This window comes from Athene cunicularia (assembly GCF_003259725.1).
Source record: "Athene cunicularia isolate RWA chromosome 4 unlocalized genomic scaffold, athCun1 chr4_part1, whole genome shotgun sequence".
NCBI classification, from domain to species: domain Eukaryota; kingdom Metazoa; phylum Chordata; class Aves; order Strigiformes; family Strigidae; genus Athene; species Athene cunicularia.
In genome coordinates, this window is record NW_020799098.1 from 41,347,221 (window position 1) to 41,366,813 (window position 19,593).

The 19,593-nt window shown below is 36.1% G+C and overlaps 1 protein-coding gene across 1 annotated transcript in view; it reads left to right on the forward strand.

Annotated features, from left to right (window-relative positions):
- Window positions 1–19,593, forward strand: part of DDX60 (DExD/H-box helicase 60) — a 46,679-nt gene that overhangs the window by 22,977 nt on the left and 4,109 nt on the right. The window contains exons 19-33 of the mRNA XM_026846682.1: window positions 578–693; window positions 1,222–1,367; window positions 1,558–1,667; window positions 1,775–1,879; window positions 1,966–2,094; window positions 2,905–3,032; window positions 5,581–5,739; window positions 7,008–7,152; window positions 8,732–8,884; window positions 11,233–11,337; window positions 12,198–12,398; window positions 13,467–13,571; window positions 14,941–15,079; window positions 15,720–15,841; window positions 17,162–17,309. Of these exons, the coding sequence (XP_026702483.1) occupies window positions 578–693; window positions 1,222–1,367; window positions 1,558–1,667; window positions 1,775–1,879; window positions 1,966–2,094; window positions 2,905–3,032; window positions 5,581–5,739; window positions 7,008–7,152; window positions 8,732–8,884; window positions 11,233–11,337; window positions 12,198–12,398; window positions 13,467–13,571; window positions 14,941–15,079; window positions 15,720–15,841; window positions 17,162–17,309 (2,011 nt within the window). The remainder of the gene's footprint in view (window positions 1–577; window positions 694–1,221; window positions 1,368–1,557; window positions 1,668–1,774; window positions 1,880–1,965; window positions 2,095–2,904; window positions 3,033–5,580; window positions 5,740–7,007; window positions 7,153–8,731; window positions 8,885–11,232; window positions 11,338–12,197; window positions 12,399–13,466; window positions 13,572–14,940; window positions 15,080–15,719; window positions 15,842–17,161; window positions 17,310–19,593) is intronic.

The following is a 19,593-nucleotide window of genomic DNA, read 5'->3' on the forward strand; positions in this document are numbered from 1 at the left end:
GAAGTATTATTTGAGACTTACTTGCTTTTTCCTGTCTACTGGTAGTGTTTATGTACTCCAATGAAAGAACTTCAAACTCTTAAAACTCAGTTAAAGCTACCAGCAATTTGTTTTTTCTCTCAAGCCAGTCAACTGGAAAACTGAAAGCCACCACTGTATTCTCAGTATCACAAATAGAGCATTCCAGACTGGGTTCATACACATTTCACATCATATGGTATTTGTCGGTCTTTCCAGGAAAAAAGTCAATGATTAGTCTTGCTAAATTGAAAATTCCTACTGTATTCTTTTTTTTGTGTATAGAATTAATTGCTAATGATACCCGTGAGTATCTAGGGTACAAGCAGTGAATGTAGTATTGAAATTTAAACTCATTTGCCCTCCAGTGAAGTCTGGAGAGGGTTTTACTGGACATTTGATTTGGATCTTATAGTCATTTGCTACAACATAAGAATTATTCAGTACTGTTCTTGCCAAACTTTCGATTTTTGCAAATCATAAACAAACTCCTGCTATGGGTGCATTTTGACAAGGAACATTTCTTCTTTTCTTTTAATCCTTTTCCCCCAAAATATAGGTCCATTGTCTTGGTGGTGAAATTGGAGCAGAGGTTTGGGAGCATCTTCTGGTAACAATTCGATGTCCATTTCTGGCGCTCTCTGCTACTGTCAGTAACCCGGAACACCTGACTGAGTATGTGTGGAATTTTCTTGCTTACAAGAGCATATTTAAATTGGATATGAGCTGTTTTAGGTAGAGAGGCCAATTACTGTTGGGAGCCAACTGATTTGGAGTTATATTGTTATATGTATTATGCTACCCTTACTCCCCCAGTTGACACAAAATGATCCTGTAACTCTTAACTCTGTAATGAGAACAGGTACTGCTATTTATTCAGACTCTATAATTGAGCCGTGTAGAGGAATTTAGGAGGCTTTTACATCTATCTATATGAACTGCCAAAGCCTGATAAGCACACTTGTTCGTTGTCAGTCAGAGAAAACACCTGCTCTACATTTATATATACAATGGTGCTATTTTACATTTTTTATTTGCACCCTGGGATAAGCTGGAGAAAATTGCACTGAAGATGGTGAGAGGGGGACTGGAAATACTCTAGGAGAAATTGAACAGATTGTAGTAATTCATCTATTACAGCTGTAGCAATTTTCTTAAAATATTTTTCACAACTCTTATTTTTATATTATTCTTGCACTGTAGGTGGTTGCAATCTGTGAAGAGGTATTGGCAACGTGTTGAGAATACAATAGCAGGAAGCTCTACAAACTCTGAAAAGAACTTTACAAGAAGATGTAAAGTGAAATCTAAAATACCAGAGCAAAAGAAATCATATCGTGTTAGACTAGGTGTGTATCAGAATATTTTGTAACTAAGAAATAAATTTTAGTATTATTTCTGCAAAAGCTTTAATCATGGTGTGTGAACTTAAGTGTGTTTTCGTTTGGTTTTTCTTTTAAATAAAAGCAAACCTTGCAGGATTAAGTACTTGCTTTTTAAAACCGTCAAATGCATGACAGCATTTTTGTCTCTTCACAGTCTTGTATGAAGAAAGATACAATGATTTGGAAAAGTATGTGTGTTCTTTAAAAGGCAGTGATTTTATCATTGAGCATTGTCATCCGTGTGCTGCATTAACCGTCGATCATGTAAGCATAATGTTGGTGTCAACGTTGTTTAGCAACTGTTACATTTAGGCAACATGGATTCCATCAGAATTATTCCTTTATTTTTCATTTGTTTAAACTCCTCACAGATTGAGAGCTATGGTTTTCCTTCAGATCTTTCTCTGTCTCCACGAGAGACCATCCAGCTTTATGACATAATGGTAAAAGTCTGGCAAGAGTGGCCAAGGGCACAGGTGTGTATACACAACTGTGGGCAAAATATATCAAAATAAATGGATAACAAAGTACTGCAGTGTTTTATATTAATATTGTTTTCCAGGAGCTAGATCCTGAGGAGTTTGTCTCTTTCAAGAATAAAGTAGTAATAAAAAAGGCAGATGTGAGGAAATATGAACAGGAACTGAAGAAAGAACTAAGCAAATGGATTGTGACTGGCCAAAGACAGAAGGTAACAGTTGTTACAGGGCGCTTTCTTAAGATTGTGTACGGCTTTAGTATAATAATAATAATTATATGTAATAGTGTAATTATGGTAGTTTCTCTTCCCATAATTATTATTTATTAGGTTTAACTGCTTCTGTACTTGAAAGATAAGCAGTAATATTTGTGGAATTTCTGTAAGCATTTTCTAGGTGATATTTTTCACAGGCTTCTCTGGGAATCAGAGTTCTAATACTGCTGTGACATTTCAGTTCCTGATTCCTTTAGGTACCTCCTAGTGAGAATATTGTACCATTGCTCTGCTTTTTTAATTTACCTCTTTTTTGCTGCTCATTTGAAACCTTCTGTGTAACCACAGACAATATGCATGTTTCCATGTAAAAGAAAGCAATTAAAACAATGAGCAAAATTCAAGTTCTTGATTGGATGCCACCTATTTCTATATTATAAAAAGGAATACGATGAGGTGGTGAATCAACAACAAGGAAAAAATAGAGAGTATCTGTGGTAAAAAACAATTTTCTGGAAATATGATGCTTAAATGTGAAAATATATCATAGTCAGCATGTGAGTGATACTTTATTATTTGCACAGTGATGGTAGCCATGCATGCAACAACAATTTGCATTTTGAGCTCTTACTGAAGGCAGTTGATAACTTGCAAACCTCTTAGTCTGTAAACTATATGTGGCTATTGCAGTTCTGAATGATTTAAAAAACTTGAGCTGATAGAAGTTTACACAGGAAAATGGAGTCTTCACATTTGTTAGCCTCAAGTGAGAAGTTTCTGCCATTAAAATCTCTACACTTTGGTCAGGTGAATGAGCTACTGGAGCACCTTAAGCCAAAACCTGTGGATTGCTCAGAACAGGAAAAATGGAAGCATTTTGCAAGCTTTGTTGATAAATTACATGAGATGGATAAGTTGCCTGCAATATTTTTTATGTAAGTATTTACATTCCATGTTTTATACATATATTGTCTGTATTCCAAAAAATGGATATTGGTGATAAGCATTGATATGGCTTGGCAAATGCCATTTATATGGTATTTGTTACCTTTGCTTTAAGACATACAAAGTGAAAGCATACAAGCTCTAACAACCCATGTATGTTGTGTGGAAAGGGTAGAATCCTTGCATGATGTCAGAGAAAGTTACAAAAAACTGAATCACATTAAAATGAGAAGTCAGATTCTCAGTTGCTTTACCCCAGTGTAGTCAGTAAAACTTGCTGAAAGCGTATGCTGTTTATTTAGAGGTGCAGATGGTGTATGTAGGGGCAGATTTGCTAGGGAAAAGTGTGGAATGAGATACTGTTAATGTGTGCATTTGCCACATGGTGATAGTTCCACTTCATAGCCTCTAACAATCTCATCTTACAGCCAGTGACATGCATCGATCAACCTGTTTTGCGTATATGTGAGATATAATTACATAACATCAAACATGCACAACTTTGAGCCTACTGACAATACTGTTATTGACAGTGATATTGCTAATATTAGTAAAGTAGATATGTACCTCAGTGTCAGACTTGATAATAAAAAGAAGCTGATTATCAGTAAACAGTTGTCTAGCACGTATTCTCACTGTGATAATGTGTAGGAACAATCATGTAAAAATGGAACGTTTTCTCATCTCGGTATGAAACCTTACCCTTCCTTAAGTTGGACACTGCCATTTCAGTTCTCACATGCTTGATGCTGATAATAAGGCATTTCTGAAAGAACTCTAGAAAGGAAGAAGCAAAAACTGAGTTTACATATTGATGGCACCTCTCAAATTACTCTAGTTGCTGGTAAATTATTTCTTTTTCTCAGTGACAGTCTAGTTTTAAATTAATGTTATGGCTGATTTCAAGCTGAAATTGACAATTTTCAAAAGAACTCTTAGATAATTCCTTCAAATAAGGAATAATTGAATGGCTGCTGTATGACCTGGAACATAATTTTGGGGCACTCAGCAGGAAGTTCCAAGGTGGTTCTCCTTAGGGGAGATGGATAAGTGTTGCCTTCTCATCTACCCTGGAATGAGGGGTCCTTAGAAACTCTTGGTGACTTATGGCTCTGACAAGAGACTGCAAGTAGAGTATGAATATCCTAGACAATTGATAAATGATCATGGTGAGACAAGAACACATCACAGACCAGTGAACAGGGAGGAAGAACCTAGTGGTGTCAAGCTGGGGGATGAGGTACAGAAATCTGTTACCTAAGGGTCTTTTAAGGCACAGGATGTAGCATAACAGCAGTTGGTAGACCTCCCCAGTGTCTTTGTAGTCAGAGAGAATTACAAAAAAGTAAAAATGCCTCTAACTAGAGTCCTGAGAGCTTTAGTCCTCTAACCAAATGTCCCAGTCCTGAGAAACTGTGAGGGAGATGAAGGGGATATGTAGCCCCCACAAGTAGTAGACAGTGATTTGGAGTAACAGATTGATATTTATGCTTCAGTGGTGCTGGTAAACTGTTATTGATGAATGAGATTGCAAAGCAATCATCCTGTATGGTGTTATGTTAGCATGAAATTAATGGAGACTCTCAAGAGAGCAGGTATCAGAACTGTAGAGGCCAAACAGCTATTGCAGTCGTTGGTGGTAGGAAAAAAACAGTACTTAGAGTTTGCTTTTCTTTTCTAAAGCTGCCAAGGAGAAGAACAGGCTGGCACCACGTTAGTACTCCTTATGGCTGAATAAACTCATGGGCAGAGAGAAATTCGATCATTCAGTTTGAACTTCAAAGGGTAAAAAAATACAGAGTAAATGGCAATGACTGTTACTGAGCTCTGTCATCTGTGAAGATATGAAGTACTTAAGGAGAGGTTACCTCCTACCTTAAAAATCTGTATTTGGTCTTTCTGGATAAAAGAATAAAGTCCTTCAATTTTTGTTCCTGTTCTTGGTAACTGCCAGATTTGAATGACTTGTGAATATTGTAGTGGAATAAGATGGAACCTCACTCTGTGTGTTGCCAACACCTTGCATGGTGTTAGTTAACAGGATCTGCCTGCTGCAACAAGAATAAAAAAACCCACAACTTTTTAAGAGTGAAGCTGGAGAAGTCTTCATCCCTGTTAAACTCCAAACAGTCCAATACTTAAAAAGCCATGAGGAAAAACAGTTGTGTAGAAGACCAAGACAGGCACTGATTCTCAACTGAGTAGCTGAGAAGAAGTAAAATGACTTAAGCTACAGTTTGCTTTATCTGCATGTCCAAGTGTCCAGCTTAGGCAAAGGTAGAACTGAGAATACTTTCTACAGATAATTTATTGGCAAAACCATTTTACATTTTACAGGTTTGGAATAACAGCAGTTTGAAAGTGAATGCAGAAAATGTGGACTATGATTTGGAGATGGAATAGGGATATGCTTCTAATGATTAGATTCTAACTATTGTCAGATGATAAGGCTCACTGAATAGTATTGTAACAGCATTACCTACAAATAAAAACTCCACTACACCTAACTTATGTATATTATATATTATTTACTTTAAGATTTAAAGTGGATACAGTGGAACGTGCAGCCAAGAATGTATTCATCAATTTGCTGAAAAGACAAAAAAGTGAACAAGACCCTAATACTGAGAGGGAAAAAGAACGTTTAAGTGATGAACTAAGAAAAGTGAAAAAAAGGTTAATAAAATTCAACCCTCAGTAAGTATTATAACTATATTTTATTAAAAAGCTTACATATTATGATGGAGCATAAATTTGTGATAACTTATTTCTGGGGAATGTATCTTCAGCAGCACGTTCATCCAGCTTGTAGTATAGTAGTCCCCACTCCTCTTGGTGCTCTAGCAACCCACATGGTAGGAGCAGCTGTATGACAGGTGTCAATCAGCAGTACCTAGTGTGTCTCAGGCAGCAGGAAGATACCAGTGTTGCTGACATTGAGTAAGCTGCTAGCACTACAACATAAGAATCAGAGAGACCTGAGTATATGAAATTGGTCAGTTTGGAATAATTCACTACTGACATACCAAGATACCAGAATGGCTCTTTCTCCAGACAGTAACTTTTGTCATTCAACTCTTAAAAAGCGTGTAGTGTCTGATCCTGGTGCTGGGACAGCCACTCTGGGAGAATATTTTCATAGTTTAGCCTCACTATGGCTGGTTACAGTGGTGATTATCTGAATCATGGGTTCATCCAGCTGCTGAGATGTTCTTTGAATATTTGTCAGCCTTTTGCTTGGACTGTACAATATTTGTTTCCTCTTTAACCTTGAGTATTTTTGAATTTGTGATCATAGAGTATGGATTTTTATAAAGCATTTGGCAATGAAATATGGCTATAGTTATCAGGATTGTCAGGAACATAAAGCATTATGGTTTTGTCCTCCTAAGCATGACAATTTACAGTGCATTCTTTGGAAATGCAATAAAAATGATATAATGAAAGAATGAATTTAGCTGACTTTAATGGTAGTGAGAACTTGAAAATCCAGTAGGAATTTAGACACATATTTAGACATTGAAGTAGCTTGAAAATCTGCCTCTAAATAGTTCTTCCTCCCTTCTTCAAATCCTGTTCTAAATCCACAGTCCATGTGATTATTCACTGTAAATGCATCACATTTCTCTTTCATGTTTAATTATTCTACTGTTCAATCTTGTTAGCTTACTAGTTTGCTAAATGAGGTACTTTAAATTGCTGTCTTCATCTTTCTTCATTTTTTTATATCACCATAATTTCTCCTCTCTGCTTCACCCAGAATTATTTGCTGTTTTGCATAGAAGCCATGACAAAATGAAGCTGTTGGTATTATCAGTAAATTTATATTAACAGATCTACCTACATGTTTGAGCCTAGTTTAAAAGGGAATGAGTCTGCACCTTTCAGTAACCAAAGAATATTTTAAAATTGAGAAATGTATGTTAGTTACCGGAATAATATTTTTAATTGTGTATTGTATACAGGGATGCCAAAAAGTTGAGCTCCAGTAAAATGGAAAACATGGTACTTCTTTCAAATACAAAACAACAGTTAGAAAAAAGACTTAAAAGGCTAACTGTTATCCCTTCTGTGTGTACTTACGCTGATCCTAAAGCAGTGGATGAAGATGTAAGTTATTCACTGATAATTATAACATAGTTTTGGTTTTGTATGTCTAAAATGCATGAATTTGTGCATAAGTACATAAAACGCATATAATGTGTGATGCAGTTATACTTCATAACAGTATGCATTGACTTCCTGAAACATTCTGAATATTTCCATTTAGATTTGATTCCAGGTATGTCTTCGATAGCTTTATTTTTAAGATGTATGGACAACTTTCATTCTGCCAGATAAAAAGATGTTGACTTGTCCTTGTGATGGGAGTCCTAGGATGTATACTACAATTAATTAATTTCTGTGAACTATCAGAACAGAACTATGCAGTTGATTCAGATCTCAGAATCCTATTTTTCTAAGTCATCACCATAGACTATGTGGCACCTTTGTGTACTTATCAAAAAAATTTTAAACCCTTCATAGCTTGTGAAAATACTAAATAATAAATTATTTTAGACTCTAAAAGTTCTAGTCCCCACAAAGGAAAATTTTCCATGCTTTTTAATGTGTTTGTGCCCCCTGAAGAAAGAAAAAGTGAGAAAAGCACAGAAAATCTGCAGATGTCTGTCAGAAATATTAATACATATTTGTATACAAATAATTAAGGAATAATTTATTGAAGAGATTTATATGCTGTGATTTGCAGTAGATAGTGGGTGACTGGGCCTTGCCTTGATCCAGGAGATCCCCTCTGGTCTAAACTTTCTGAAACATAATGGTGGTTCATATAGCTGTCTCTTCATGGCTGTTTTTTTTTTTTTTTTTTTTTTTTTTTAATGGTGATATATAGCTCTTAATATAAAATATAGCTCAAAATTTTGATGAAGTGTCTTGATAATGCTTTCTGCTTACTGTTATATGTCTTGAAAGATAGGAAAATTCTGTCTATTGGGACCAAACTTGAAAATTCTCATGATTCCTTATCCTGGGAACTTGGGATTCCAATGGCATTTTTGGACTACTGTCAGCCAGCATGGTAGGACCACTGCTTCCAATAGTTGCACATGAGTAAAGGCAGTGATGAAATAGCTTGGACTTTGGAACAGATGGACCTTAGCTGTAGAGTGAATTCAGAAAATAGTGAAAAAGCTTAATTCAGTGCTACGTCTGAGTTTCAGAAAGGGAAGCTTCTAACTGTGTTGTGAGATGAGATACTGGTACTGAGCAGAGATGACAAACAAGAGCTTCACATAGCTACTTAGGAATTTGGTCTGTGATAGTGTCACACAGTACATAGTCATGGGGCCATACTTCAAATAGGGAAGCCATGGACATGCATGTGTGCCATGTCTGGTTGCATCTAGCTGCATGGTATGATAATTGGGACTGTTGTCATGGCATTTGCTGCAAAGTTGAAAAAACCTAATGGTACATAGAAGTGTACTGAAGAGCCTGGATTTTGTCATCATTATGAAGCTACTGACGGTACACATCCCATTATATACTTTGGGCTTCAGGTTCACTGAAGATCATAAACAGCTATGTTTCTCTGTAGTGCTTCAAACTTTATTAGAGAAGATTTTTTTTTTTTTTCGTGAATAACACTTGGTTGTGGTTAATACTTAAGATTATTTTTTGTTTATAGACTTTGAAGAAGATTTTCCATCGAATTAGGTTTGAGAGAAATTGTTATCTGCAGGAAATGATGGCATTGAGGGGCATTGGGTATCATCATGGATCTATGGTTGCCAAGGAAAGACAAGTAGTGGAGATGCTTTTCAGGATGGGATATATCAAGGTTGGTAAATTTAGATTTTTTTTTTTTTTTTTTTTTTTTATTTATTTATTTTAGTTTTTCCATATTTTTAATTAAAAAATAGTGTACCTTTCACCACTGGTAAAATATGTTGCATTGACTTTGTTGTGCTCATTTTAAAAAGTTGACATGGTTTCCAAACAAAATAAACTAAATGAACTGATAGCTGTAGAACTTTGTTTCTAACTAAGAGTTTCTATCCTTCAGATTAGCATATCATAGAATCATTTAGGTTCACCCTTAAGGTGATCAAGTCCAACCATTAACCTAGCCCTGCAAAGTCCACCCTAAACCATGTTCCTAAGCACCACATCTACACATCTTTTAAATACCTCCAGGGATGGTGACTCCACCACTTCCCTGGGCAGCATGTTCCAATGATTTATAACCCTTCTAGTGAAGAATTTTTTCCTAATATCCTATCTAAGCCCCCCTCCCCCAGCACAACTTGAGGAAATTTCTTCTTGTCCTATCACTTCTTACTGGGGAGAAGAGACCGACACCCACATCACTACAACCTGCTTTCAAGTACTTGCAGGGAGCAATAAGGTCTCCCCTCAGCCTCCTTTTCTCCAGGACAAACAACCCCAGTTCCCTCAGCTGCTTCTTGTGAGACTTGTGCTCTAGACCCTTCACCAGCTTTGTTGCTCTTCTTTTGACATGCTCCAGCACCAAAATGTGTTTCTTTTAGTGAGGGGCCCAAAAATGAACACAGTATTTGAGGTGGAGCCTCACCAGTGCCAAGTGCAGGGTGATCACTTCCCTAGTCCTGCTGTCTACGCTATATCTGATACCCAAATGCTCTTGGCCTTCTTGGCCACCTGGGCACACTGCCAGCTCATATTCAGCTGGTTGTCGACCAAGATTCCTAGGTCCTTTTCTTCCAAGCAGCTTTCCAGCCACTTTTCCCCAAGCTTGTAGGATTGCATGGGGTTGTTGTGACCCAAGGGCAGGACCTGGCACTTGGTCTTGTTGAACCTCATATATTTGGCTTTAACCCATTGATCCAGCCTGTCCAGATCCCTCTGTGGAGCCTCCCTACCCTCAGGCAGATCAAAACTCCTGCCCATCTTGGTGTCATCTGCAAACTTACTGAGGGTTCACTTGATCCCCTCATCCAGACAATTGATAAAGACATTAAACAGAACTGACTGTGATACTGAGCCCTGGAGAACACCACTTGTGACTAGCTGCCAAATGTATTTAATTCCGTTCACCACAACTCTTTGGGCCTGACCATCCACCCAGTTTTTTACCCAGTGAAGCATGCACCCATCTAGGCCATGAGCAGCCAGCTTCTCCTAGATAATGCTGTGGGAAATGGTGTCAAAGGCTTTACTGAAGTCTAGGTACACAACATCCACAGCCTTTCCTTCATCCACTGAGTGAGCCACATTGTCAAAGAAGGAGACCAGGTTTATTAATCAGGACCTGCCTTTCATAAACCCATGCTGGTTGGGCCTGATCATCTGATTGTGCTGTATGTGCCGTGTGTGGCACTCAAGATGATCTGCTCCGTAACCTTGGCACTGAGGACAGACTGACAGGCCTGTAGTTCCCTGGATCCTCCTTCCAGATGGCATCACACTTGCTAGTCTCCAGTCAACTCCATGGTTAGCCAGGTCTGCTGATAAATGATTGAAAGTGGCTTGATGAGCACTTCCAACAGCTCTGACGGTACCCTTGGGTAGATCCCATCCAGCCCCATAGACTTGTGTCTGCATCGTGTAACAGGTCACTAAGGATTTCCCCATGGATTATGGGGACTTCATTCTGCTCTCTGTCCCTCTCTTCCAGCTCAGGGGGCTCGATATCTGAACAACTGGTCTTACTATTAAAGACTGAGGCACAGAAGGCATTAAGTACTTCAGCCTTTTCCTTGTCCTTTGTCACTATGTTTCCCCCCTCATCCAATAAAAGATGAAATTTCTCCTTAGCCCTCCTTTTGTTATTAATGTATTTATAGAAACATTTTTCTATTGTCTTTTACCACAGCAGCCAACTGAATGTGTTTTAGTTAAATTAACTCTATAGGATTATATTTTGTACTGTCTTCATGGAATATTTAAATTTGTCTTCCATAAAAGATGTGGTATAAACTTTAAGGGTGCAGAAGTTTAATATACATATGCAGTGGATATATGAACTATAACAAGTGAAATGCATGTACATTCATAGCTCTGTTAAATTAATCATGAATTTGACACTTATTTACTGTAATGAAAAATGATAGTAAAACTCCTGTTGATTTAAGTTGGATATTACAGGTGTTTTCTTAAAATTGGATATTGCCATTTCTAATAGATATACTCATGTTTGATATTTTATAGGTAGTCACAGCTACTTCAACACTTGCTCTAGGAATCAACATGCCATGTAAATCTGTTGTCTTTGCTGAAGATTCTGTCTTCTTAGATGCCCTAAATTACAGACAGGTATGGAAATAGAATGTGTACTTTTTGTTACAAGAACATCACACGCTGTGTGATGTAACATCACACACAAATTCAGAAAAAAATTACTGTGTGGGTTGAGAGACTCTAACCTCTTCATTAGCCCCCGTTTCCTGCTCTTGTGCTACTTTTCAGACCTGTATATTCATGAAATACTGCCAGTTTGCCTCTGGTTCACAAGGTCATGTAGGCCAGATCCAGCTGATGGCATCACCTGGCAGGTAGTTCTCAGAGTCAGAGTGGATCTGTGCAGTAGCTGGACCTACGTGCATCTCCCTTCTGATATGCACATAAATGATATGACTCCAGCTTTGTCACATCATCTGATACAAGGGGCAAGTCCCCACAATGGACCTGACCAAGGACAGGTGATCCAAACAAGGGAATACACCTTTGGGAAGCTTCTCTCTACTCCTTATTCATATTCTCTATACTTTATTCATACTGAGACTACCTCTGTCCAAAATCTACCTAGAAATAATTCAGAGCTAAATGTAACTTGAAAACAAAGCTGGTATATGGGTATAAATTAAGTTAAAACTTATCTTGAAGAAATATGAATGTTAAAAGGACATGTGAGAGAATGTAAGTATAATATCTTGACCAGTGTTTAGGTCTTCTATGAAATTTGGAAGTTCATATTTGAAAAAGTAAATAAACCTACCACATTTGTAAACCAACTATATTTGAGGTACAATATATTTTGCACATATTATTTTAATAATTCTGCATAAACGGTTTAAGACTGTCTAGATGGTACCAGTATATACAATTTAGGTATATTTTATTTTTAAATTAATGTTATATTTTAATAATGGAATTATTAAATATCTTATTCTTAGATGTCAGGACGTGCTGGAAGACGGGGACAAGATATGATTGGAAATGTGTTCTTCTACGATATCCCACTGCCCAAAGTTGAAAGACTTATCAAATCCAATGTACCTCAGCTGAAAGGCCAGTTTCCTCTGACTGTTTCCTTAATATTGAGACTCATGCTGTTGGCTGCGAAGGCTGATGACAAAGCAGATGCCAGAGCAAAGGTTTAATATTTTTCTCTTAATGTCTAATATTTTTCTCTTAATGTCTCCTTAACATGAAATCTATGCACAGCAGAAGTAAGCAATCTCTCCAAATAAAATTCTATACTCTGCTATACTGCTTCTGCTGTGTGCCATCTTCTCCACAGTATAGTACTATCCATTTTCATGCATTTATTCTTTGCAATAAACGTTATAATGAAAAAGAATGCTGTTATTGGGAAGGTATTTTTACTGACTCTTGTTCAATGCAATATTTGCATTAACTTGGAGAATAAGAATGTTTTCTGATATTTAAAATTTCAGCTTTATTTGAGGAAAAGATGTCAGCATACATTTCCAGAGGGAAAAGGGGAGCTATGAAATGCTATCTCCGTTGAAAGTGAGAAAATTCTACATATTACCTGTTTAAATATTCATGCTAACTCCCTGGAATAAAAGAATTCTTATTATTGCCATTTAATGCAGTGATTTAAGTAAACAACCCATGACCACTAATTACCCATGATTACTAACTGGTCAGAGATTTCCTCTTGTAATTTTTAAGGAACTCTTACCTCAAGATGATCTGTTTTTCACATCCACTTCAGCATATGGACATTTATTTTCAAGGACTCACTGAATGAATTCAGTCATAAGTCATCTTAAGATAGCAAAGTAAATTGGTAAACTTCTGTGTTAAATATTAAAATGGTATTAAAGAGTAAGGAGTAATTTCAGAACTTCCTGGTTTTAGTTTAATATTTAAATCCTTGTCTTTTAGATCTTTGTATGAATTTCATGTAATTAACTTTACAAACCTCAGCATAAATTTAGAAAAATAAGCATAGATCTGACAGACAGAGGATGGACTTTTTCACAAGCATTTCCAGAAGTTAGGCATTCAATTTGAAATACAAACATACAAAAATACAACATAACCCCCCAACCAGCATTTTTACATGGAAAACCAATTGATGAAACAAAGCATAAAAGCTGGGTATTAAATTTCTTTGCTTGTTGCAATACCAACATTTCATTGGATTTCTAATTTCTTTCTTTTTTCCCCATTTTTCTTGTTTGTTTGACCAGGCATTGTCAGTATTGAAGCACTCGCTGATGTCATTCAGAAAAGAAAGATATGCTGAAATATTAAAAATTTATTTTATATTTTCCTTGCAATTTCTTATCAAAGAGGTAGGTTTTAAGTCATTTTCATAAAGAGTAATTCTTAAATCTACAGATTCCCATTTGTTTGTGTTAGTATGTTTTCATTTAAAGAATCATGTATTTTATATTCCATAGCAATAGGCTATTTATTTCTGTTAGAAATTTAAGGAAACAGATAAAGCTAGAGTGCTTTAAGTTTGTGGTTAATTCTGAGCTACTTATGTTATGGAATAAATTCAATAGGAAAAGTCTTATGATATGGCCCATATGATTACAAATTAGGAAAGTGAGAGTTGTGCATTTATGTTGTGTATGAAGATGAATGCATGTGAAATGGTAGGGGTTTAAAACATACTAAGGATAACATGATTTCCAAAATGCTGGGAAAAATGATAACAAAAATTTAGGAAATAGGTCTTAGAGAAGACCTACCTATCTCTCCATAGTAATAGTTTCAATCTGATAGATACCATTTTGGAAAATTTTTATGCATGACTCCATTTTTGCTTACAGCTCAGAAGTACAGGCAGTAAGAGGCACCAATAAAGTGATTACATTAACAAATCATCTGTGCCCAGGTTTCCTGGTCCTGCTCCCAGTAGGAACCCTAACTGATATTTCTGCCTTGTCTGCTGGATGTCGCTCCTGTGTGAGACCAGGAGTCTGATAATCCCAATGAACAGAAGAATCTCATCAGTATACAAGAGAGATTGTAACTTTTTGGAAATGTTACTAGTTAGCATGAGAACTGAACAAAACCTGCCCCACATACCTAGTATCCTGTCTTCAATAATTTTCCTAGGGGAAAATAAAAGGCCAACCATATAATGAGGATTTTCTGTATACTCCCTACTTTCTTAGTGTGGTGCAGAGTAATCTCTGACAGGAGAGGTGTCCTGGAGTTCACAGGCTTTAATGGAGCATTATTCCATGATCCTGTCCTGTTGTTTTTTTAAACTATGTAAGATTCTATCACCCAAACATCTTGCAGCAACATATTTCACATCACTGCTTGCTGTTCTTTTATCCCATCAAACATTTGAGTTAATAGGGTTTTTAAACAAAGGTTGCATCAAATCTTACTTTTATGACTGTATCATTTGCAACATGATCTAAATCAGCACTAAATGAAGTCAGGACCTATGCTTTGCTAGCATAGCAGATGCTAAGCAGATTTCATCTGCTAAGCATAGCAGATGAAGATCTCCCATGGAAATACTCAAATAGTGACTTGTTTTTCAGTAAGGACAATTTTTTTCCTTTCAGTGCAAATTGAATCATCTCAATAGGTATCTGTGCATTAGACTGGAGGAGTATTTTTCTGAATGCACCATTTTATGTTTTTGTCATATTCAAGTTCATCTTTCACAAATAAGCTTATTTTGCTTTTAAATAGGGCTACTTGGATCAAGAAGGTAATCCCATAGGATTTGCTGGACTTGTGACACACTTGTACTATTACGAACCTTCAAATTTTGTTTTAGTGAGCTTTCTTGTGAAAGGTTTATTCCACAAATTGTGCCAGCCAATTAAAGGTAAATAATACTTCATGCATCTTAATGGCAGTCTATGGAACACTCTGTAACCCCAATGGTTCTGAAAATTTCTGGGTGCCTTCTTGATGCTGGCACATTTTGCTTGCCTAGCTTTCATTTTCATACCCTTGCCCCCATCTCTACAAACTCTGCATATGCTTATGTTTCTGTCTGAGAAAGCCAAAGCACACATATGGCAATGCTGGTATCATGAATGTAAGTTTACTTTAAGAAATGTTCTAATGAGGTAAAAAAGAATCCTTTACATTGAAAAATTAATAATTCTGACTCCAGAGCAAGATCTGAATGCCATGTAACAAATAAAATGGATGACCACTCTGAATATCAACAAATTAAAAATATGAAGTACTACTAATGTCTCATTACATGAGTCAAATCCATTCTGTGCACTGAGATATGCTACTGTATGTGAACATATAAGAATACAGTATTAATTTGTATTATTATTAGTTGCTTAATTTTCTATCAGAGATTTTTGCATGTAATGAGTTAATCTTTATCCAGCATAGTTTTGTGTACCTCTGTCATGACAATGGCAGCTGGGAAGGAAACTCTGGAACACTTGCTGTTTATTTTAACTCTTTCATATTTAACCCAAGTACTTTCTGTTTTGACATAGGTTCAACTGTTTTTCCAGAAGATGTCTTGGAAAAGCTAGTGCTCATTCTAGCAAACCTATTTGGGAGAAAATATCTTCCAGCTTGCTCAATGAAATATAAACATACATTTTGCCAGTCAAAGGTACAGAAAGCATTGGTCTTTACTGTAACTCTTGTTGTGTACCACTTAAATGAACTTGTTTCCTTTTATCAGTTAAACTAGTGTCATTATGGATGTCTGATGGGCCAGGAGGTAGCTGCCCACCCAGCTGCTCTCTTACTCCTCCATCTCAACAGGATCTGGGAGAAAATAGGATGGAAAGGCTCTTCGCACCGCAGCCAGCTCTGAACTGCAAACCACCCCCTTGCCCCCATCTGCCAACACCATGCCACCTACATGCAATACAAGTAGCTGGAATAATGAAGAAAATACTTACTGAATTAAAATAAAGAAGCTTTTATTTAACCACAGAAGTAGCAGTTGAATATCACGTTAGATGAAAAGTACCAGTTTTAGTGATGACAGATGATTATATAGTTACTATCATGATAATGCAAAATGTGAAAGTATAAATAACACAGCATTTCTTTATCCAATACAACTCAAGTATCTCTTCCCCAAATGGCAATTTACTTTCTCCTCCTCACTCTGCTAGAATTTTGTCTCTGTCTAAGGAGCTGTAGCTTTTTGTGACATATACCAATGACCCAGAAGGACACCAGCATTCTCTGTGGTACATGACACTGTAAGCTTAGTACTTTTTCCAAAAATGGGACAATATTAGTAGGATGAGCATTAATGTTAGTTATGCACAAAGTTAATCAGCCACGGGTACAGGCAGAAAGTGAAACATTTGTAGTGTACTCCTGTTGGCTCTTCTATACAAAGCCTTAAAATTTTGGGGGTGCAGCTATGGCTGGAACAACAAAAGAAACTTATTCCAGATGAAGAGGTTTATGTGGCCATTTTCCAGCAAGAATTCCAAGAGGAAAAATGTGCTTTATTTCTGAAAAGTAGCTAGTCACGTAGGAGGGATTTCAGAACTGCTGTGGCTAATGGCAGCAAAGCATCAGTCTGTCATGTTCTTAGGGAACCTGTTGAACATCAAGATATACAAAACAAGATCTGTGAAAGGCCGCCCTTCAAAAGTCTCTTTTTAGCTAGCTGATACATCTTTAATAAAACTGTTTGTCAAGTATACTGCAACTACAAATATAGGAATTTTCTATTTACTGTTTATTTTCCATGCCTTTTTCTGCATGAAATTCATGTTCATCTTTAAGATTCTTTAACTCTAGATGGTCAGGCAGTCTGACAAGTTGGGTAAAGTTTGAAGCTCTCTAGTTCCCTTCTTTCTACTAATATGCTATGTGTGTACTAATACTTTATGTATGCACCAATGCAGAACTGACACTTTTGGAGAAATTACCTGAATTAAAGAATAAACTGCATTTATTTCAGGTCTTTCTAGAAGATCTGCCAGAAGACTTTGCAGATGCTGTAAATGAGTACAACACAAAAGTAGAGGAAAATTTTGCTCATTTCCTTCTGACAACTGCCAAGCTGGCAGATATGGAACAAGAATACAGGCTTCCACTGTCAAAGACAGGTAGGAAGTGAAAAGTTGATGCATATTCACAATTTATGAGATAGATTGTATTAGGAAATTTATGTTCTTATTTTGTAAATAAAAAAAAGTATTACTTCAGACATGATAATAAAGAGATAAAATTTATATTTCACTTTTGTTTTACAGGTTATTGATTATATTGTATATGGCAGAAGTTTTGTATAGGAAAAGAATCATTTTAGTTGCCACTTTATTATTTTGAAGAGAAAAAGCAAAGGGACTTCTTTATAAAAGGAAAAAACATATTAAGTGTAATTGAATAAAAACCTTTTTATCTATCATCAATGCATTTGCAGATCCTCAAATGCCTGTGATATTTGAGTTGCTGTCAGAGTCTTACAAAGGTTATGATTTTTAACACCTGAACAGCCTTAAGGTTGAAGTAATAATTAAAGAACACTGCACCATTTGTTAAATCAACTAAGTTACTTATGCCAATAAATAATATCCAATAACTAAAGCAATATGAAAAGGCATGACTATAAAATTACCAAGCAGTATGGATTGCCATTGGGTGAAAAATATTTAACTACTACATAATCTCATGTTACTTCCTGGAAGAGAGATATAAAAGCAATGTAATACACCACTACCCCATTGCCTAGCTCCTCTTAAAATAGCTTGCCTTCAGAAATACTATTTTTGCAGTAAGGAAGCATTTTAATTATAGCAGATAACTGTATTTATTCATCCTTTTTTTCTACACTGGTACAGTGATTGTTTTAGTCTCTGCTGTGTACAAATAAAAAAAAAATCACTTTACAAGCTACCATATCTTAGCATCTGCTTTGAGTTTCAAGTATGATAATAGCTGAATCACAGAAAGTTTTGTATGAAGTGGATGTCAATACAAAGGTGAGGCACTGGGGGAGATAAACAGATAAGGTGAATGCAAACAAGATTGAAAAATACTCATGGCTTGAGATGGCAAATAGCAGTTTTCCATTTCCAGTACAGAGCACTGGAAAGTGCAGTGTAATGGTATAAATTAGCACGCTATAGTGGAATCCTATTTTTTAATACACAATTTAAGATTGCTTATTTTGACAATGGGAGGACCCCACGCTCTGATATGTTAACTGAAAAATGTAGGAAATGAAGAGCTGTAAATCATAGAATGATAGAATTCCAAATTGGAAAAGCAAAGCATGAACTGCCTGGCATTTTCAGGATATATATTCCTTTATATATATTAATGTTACTAATGATACATTTACCCATAATGTGAGCTGTGGAAATCAAATTTCCTATTCTACTTGAATGGCACAGTTTTTTGTTTAAATGGAAGGCATAATATGGTTTTATTTTCCTGATTTTGCTAAAGCTGTTTCACTTTGAAAGAAACATTTCCCATTATATTTACAGAAAAAGAAATACAAGAGCAAACCATGTCCTGTAGTTCAAGAGGTGGCAGATACTTCTGTACTTAACTTACCATAACTTGGGGTGAGGCTGCAAAAAAATCACTATGTCAAAGTGCTCAGATTTTTTTTATGAATGCCATAAACAGTGTAACTACAGCATACTTACCATAACACAAAGCAGAAAAGGTTGCAGCAAAAGGATTGAAACTGTCATTGATAATTTGAAAAGAAATAATGTTTCAATTTAGAAAAGGAAAATCAAATGTACAAATATATTTAGAACTAACTAGGCAGGTCTTGTATGGATGATTTAAATTCTAGGCAGACCATGAGCCAACTGAAACACCATGCTGTTGTAAAAACAGAAATTCATACTGGGTCACATAAAGCATAGCGCTTCTATGTGACAACCTTCACATACATAAGCCCTAACAGGGCCTCAGTTAGAATATTAATTCTTTAGAGCTCCACACTTCAAGAAAAACGTTGGCTGGGAGTCCAGAGGATGGCAATACAAATTATTAGATGTCTAGCTATTAAAACATCTGAATACAAGTTAAAACCCCCCTGGTTTTCTTCAATGTAGGACAGAATAAAAGATAAATGTAAAATAAATCTTCTAATAGTAACATTTCCTTTGTTTTTGGCACACCTTCATGTGGTTAGCAATTTTGGCTACAGATGGGTCACAGAGAAAGGCTTAAGTTGTGAAGGGGGGATTGAGATGTAATTATTCTCACCACTAGAACACTCTTTCTTATATACTGTAATCAATTGCACATTCTTATGAACAGAATAAATCTATCAAGAAGGATTTAAGTTTAGAAGATAAACTATTTCCTATCATGTAAAAACCTGAAAATTTTTCACTTTTAAAAGAGATTGATGAAAGGGAGCTT